Consider the following 5,218-nt stretch of genomic DNA (forward strand, 5'->3'; position numbering starts at 1 on the left):
CACGACAACGTCCAGTTGCGTCGCCGTGTATATGCGTATGCGCCGCGTGAAAAACCAGTGGCAGGCCACTTGTTCATTAAACGCATTTCATGTGCATATTTATATTTTATGCGTGTTTCAACTGCGTACACTGTTTGCATATGAAATTATTATTTTGAGGTGTTTTCTAGCTGATTTCTGTCGCCAGCGCTTGGCACCACATCTTGTGTTTTTCCAAATTACCAGACAAATATGAAAATAATGAATGGTGTTGAGTTGCAGTTTCACACGCCAATAATTTCATGTATGGGCGAGGTAATTTAATCAATTTGATTTCGATGATTGGTAATAAAAATTTTAATAGAATATTAATAAAATTCCAATTTATTTTATGTATTGCTACTTAGTTCTGATCTTATTTTGCTTTTTAAGAAATTTCGTTACAAAAAAGGACTTAAAAAACGAACTTCGAATGAATCAATAAAGGTCATACCTTCTCCCGAAGTAAATAATTAATAATGAGTTTGCTATTTGAAAAGCACTGAACCAATTTTTTTTTTATAAATTAACACGACCACGCTCTTACTTGACAGACTGTATGTCAATGTCGTCATATATTTCATACATCTCTTCATTCCATCGAATGAATCCACATCCTGCAATATTCCATAAGGACCATAATTAGAATCAACCAATATTCAATGGTTTTTTTTTAAGATTAATTATAATCTGTAAACTGTAATTTGCTCATAGAATAGATAAAATTTAATAATCGGTAAAAATTTGTGGCAATCAGCTTAACTGACCTGTGAAATTATAGCATTTTGCTGAATAAAATAAAAATATATGGACTACAAGGTGATTCAATAAAAAGTAAAAGGTTTTGAAAGTTATCTTTCCTCAATTCTAGACCTTATTCTCTGCTTGAGCTGCTTCTGCTGCGTGGGCAAATTCCAGCGAGTATGACGCACGGCTAATAACCGTAATGCGCATGCGCAAATACTTTAAGGAGTTAAAGCTTCGTTATGGCAAGAGAAAGGCGCATCGCATTTATATTTTATGTCTTTCAATTAATTTGCAACAACATTTTTATTACATTGCTGGGACATCAGTGCGTCTGAAATGTGTTCGGCACAGGTTAAAGTGCACATACTTTGTCGCCGTGCGTTTTGTTGCTTGCCCCTCAGTCAAGTAGCATTTTTTTTAACTAGCAACATTTTCCTCTTCTTTTTATTTATCTCCTTTCCACTGTTCTGCCCTCCCTAGATCTTAGAAGCATGAGCATTATTAGATCCACGAATTTATTCCTTCCTTATTTCCGGCATTTGCTGCATCTAACGGTTAAGAAATATTTGTGGTCTGACCACCTCTTGTTGTCGATTATCATTACTAAGCCTGCTGCTTGCATACACCTGGTCCAATGTGCTTGCTCTTTAAGCGATTATGGTGGTTGTGTTTGATTCTAGTTTCAGCGCTTGTTGCATGCAACTGTGTTTGCGGTCGCATGTGCGCTGCATTCTTAGAAATTCACTTTAGCTGGTAAACTCTTGTTGCCATTTGCACACAGGTATATGGTTGTATATTGTTATAGAGGGTCATAATTTTTCTATAAATAATATTACAGTTAGTTTTAAATTGAATACTTCTTTGGGCTTAAACTAACTGGTCGAATAACTCGAATACTGGCGAGGTACTCTGTATAGTAAATTATTGTTTTGTAGAACTTCTGAAAATATTTATTAATTTGGAAAGCTTCTGAAAACTTGATACTGGTAAGATATATGTTACCTATATTCAACCACAGGGGCTTATTTAATATATTTGGTATATATCCAGAGAACATCAACCAGATAAAGGGAAATTCACATATTAGAGATGTGACGTTGGTTTATACCAAGGGCCAGGTCGATAACAGTTGACAAAGACCACAGTTATCCAGAGTCTGATATCCATTCACCTACAACATCCATTGCTATGAAATGCAGACTTTACGAAACGTTCGACGTTCCTGGGCGATTTTATTTTGACTTTCTATTACTATTTCGTGTGATGATTATTAAATTTTTCACAGCTAACTGCACACTTAACCGCTTTACCGTAATTGGGAGAAAACTCCTTGGGCAAAATAAATACGAAAATACTAATTTATTCCTTAGATATATGGTATTTCGACCTTCTTGGAAAACATTTGAACAAGGTTTCTCAAATAATTGAAACATTTTATTTGCGGAAAAAATTTCATGGAACACGATTCCGGCAACGATTTTTACGTATAAAGCGTTTAAAGTTCATAATATCCGTACCTCACATAACTCTATTTTTTAATTGAGTTTTAACTGTACTATTATTCAATTATAGAAATTTATGTGCCGATATATATCCAATCGCATGTCAAGTAGATCAAAGTTTCTTCATTGTAATATTGAAATAATATATAGCCTTTTTCGACTTCTCAATATTATGTGGCATTCTCCTCACATTTTCACCTGAAAGTCTGTTATGTAAAGTATAAGAGACTGTGTAGCACAAGCGATAAACACATATACACATAAGTATTGACGAGCATCTCGAAACGGGTCCACCTGATGTTCGTTGCGAACGTACAATTGGAAGGCGTGCATACAATTTTGTCGCTTTTTACTTCAGACTTCTTGCAGCATTTTAACTACCAAATAATATTTGCTTATTATTTCATTCCTTTTCGTGTGGCGATTGCACTTTGTTTGTTAATATTCCGCTTAGTTAGATTCTCACGTCAATTACTTGCAGTTACTTAGTTACACTACGCCAATAACCGTATGCAACAACACTCTCAAATGCACCTTAACCATTCGGCCATTCGTGTGATTGCTATCCCTGCGGTGTGTAAGTTTCCCGGCTGAGTTTTGAATTTTATGAGTATTTTCCTATTTGTTACACCGAAAAACAACAATAAACAATGTAGCTCACATATTGGTGCGCGTTCGCCTCCAATTGTATTGCACGTTGCTTCCAAATGATGACATACGGAACGAATTTTAAGTGTGTGCATACGTGCAAGCAACAATTACTACATGTCGTCAGCGCCATGTCCATTAGTTTTCTCAAAAATGTTTCCCTTATTTATTCTTCGTCTTTTTGTTGTTGATTTGTTGGTATTTGGGAGATGAATTGCGAATATACGAGTATAACTTACTAGAGACGTCTACACAACAAAAAGAGGGGAGAGAATCAAAAGCATTGCAATGTTACAGCAACGGTGGCAGCGTTCATCCAAAGGACAGTGGACCCACAAATTGATTCCGGACGTACATTCGTGGATAGACTTAAGCGTCTTCTTCTCTCCCATGAAGTAATACTTTGTCCAGTTTTTCCGTGGGAGAGACATGAAATGAGAGTAGGTTAGGTTTAGCGGATTAAAGTCCCGCACTCCGGCTTTCGATGCTTCTTCCACTATAAGTGTAATATATTTGAATTGTCGGGATAAAAATTTCTATGACTATAGAGAAAACATCTCTACATATAGTAAAAGTGTGAAGTATTTTTTTATCAAATATTTCCTGAAAATGTAGCTCTGTTGTAAGAGTTATGATCGTGCAGAGTCCACCTAGTGCCAATTACGACGAAGTTTGCAATACATTCCGTTCTTTTACTTGAATTGTCTTGAAGTTCGGGTCCTACATACTGCGAATAACATAGGTCGGCCTAAAGCCGGCACAAATTAGGCAAGGTTTCATTTTTCTGGGTAATTAATAGAGTATAAGTTCTAGAGCTTTCTGAAGTTGGTCTGAGAATACTTCTGTGATACATATTTTTCTCATTATTTCAAATAATGTAGACCTTTTACATTCAACCTTTGCTTAGTTTGGGAGGCTTAATGAGTAAGAAAACATTAGTACTTTTTGTAAATTTGCAAGTACTTTTATTAACATGAATTATGATTTTAACATTTTTAAGTTTACTACCGGCTCAGAGCATACATTACACTTAAGGTTAAATCAATACTGATGATTAATATCACTCATAATATCAAATATATATCTTTTACGCATTTTAGCATGCTATTTGGATTAATTTTTGATAATTTATAATTGTTTAACAAGTTTCAAGCGTGAGTCCTTTTGTTCAGTGCTTCCGTCTTAGACTGTCTAAAAACATTTTTGGGATGCCAGCATCAAATAGCATCTTAATAGACATATTCCGGATAAACCGGTTTCATGCGCTTTGACATATTTAATATTGGTGGCATTTTTTTGCGACATAAGTAGCTCAACACTTCACTACACTTACCACAATTGCAAACCAGCGGTGGCAAGCAATTGCTGCTAGCGACAAGCTCCTGGCAAGGCTCACCTATGTTCCTGTAACAAACCATACGAGGTTCGCAATTCGTGCGGTTCATATTTAAGTCGAAGGCGCCTAGGGGAAATTTACAATTATATATTTCGTCTTGGAAGTTATATAGTGTACATTGTGGTCTCACCATGCGCACACTCTCTGGGGTCCACTGAAAGGCCGGGTTCACACTCATTGGGTGAAAAGGAAGGCCTTCAATTTGTAATGTAAGTAAGTTTCGTTAAATAATTGCTGTTGTAAATAAAAAAGATTATACTCACAATCCTTGTGTGGCACGATGCCAGAAAACCAGCATGAATACTAGCAGCCAACTTAACTTAGTTATTAAGTACACACGCGAGTTCATCTTGAAACTCAGTTACACTATAGATTTTAGAAATTGATTGCTTAGTTAGAATAGCAGCACTTGATGTAGCTGCTTCAAGGCTGCCGAAGCGTTTGATGTTTTTCCTTTGAGCTTCAATATCCTTTTATAGCTTGTCATAGATCTTATCTCTCTAGCGTTTTGCTCAGATTTTAATTAATTCAAATTTATGAGAGAAAATGCTTAATTAATTATACATTCCCAATCAGTTAGAGGGTGAGAAATTATCAATGGTCAATTGCGCTTATATGGGGTGATGGGGGTTGTTTTTAAAATTACTTTAAGACTTTAATTTTAATATCTTTGATTGAAACTTGATTTTAGTAAATTGGTGAGTAACAAGTTTTTGGGATGTAGAAAATAGTATTGTAATTGGTATTGGTGTTGGTAATGGTATTGGTATAGGTATTGGTATTGATATCAGTAATGTTATTATTGGTATTCACATTGGTATTTGTATTGGTATTGATATTAGTATTGGTATTGGTATTAGTATTGGTATTGGTATTAGTATTGATATTAGTATTGGTATTGGTATTG

General features: G+C 35.2%; 1 protein-coding gene across 1 annotated transcript; it reads right to left on the reverse strand.

Moving 5' to 3' along the window:
* Positions 1-3,854: 3,854 nt before the first annotated feature.
* Positions 3,855-4,768, reverse strand: LOC115065756 (uncharacterized). Its single transcript, XM_029548379.2, has 3 exons — positions 4,575-4,768; positions 4,442-4,506; positions 3,855-4,377 (listed from the first exon to the last, which is right to left on the reverse strand). Exons 1-3 carry the CDS (start codon positions 4,658-4,660, stop codon positions 4,145-4,147), a joined length of 384 nt encoding a protein of 127 aa, XP_029404239.2. The 5' UTR covers positions 4,661-4,768; the 3' UTR covers positions 3,855-4,144.
* Positions 4,769-5,218: the final 450 nt, after the last annotated feature.

This window comes from Bactrocera dorsalis, chromosome 2, assembly GCF_023373825.1.
Source record: "Bactrocera dorsalis isolate Fly_Bdor chromosome 2, ASM2337382v1, whole genome shotgun sequence".
NCBI lineage: Eukaryota > Metazoa > Arthropoda > Insecta > Diptera > Tephritidae > Bactrocera > Bactrocera dorsalis.

Bases quoted from the DNA above. Each gene is read 5' to 3' on its own strand.
- LOC115065756 (XM_029548379.2), bottom strand. From the start codon at position 4,660: ATGAACTCGCGTGTGTACTTAATAACTAAGTTAAGTTGGCTGCTAGTA. The intron at 4,507-4,574 runs GTGAGTATAATC...TACAAATTGAAG, and splicing joins CATCGTGCCACACAAGGATT to GCCTTCCTTTTCACCCAATG. The intron at 4,378-4,441 runs GTGAGACCACAA...AATTTCCCCTAG, and splicing joins CCCCAGAGAGTGTGCGCATG to GCGCCTTCGACTTAAATATG.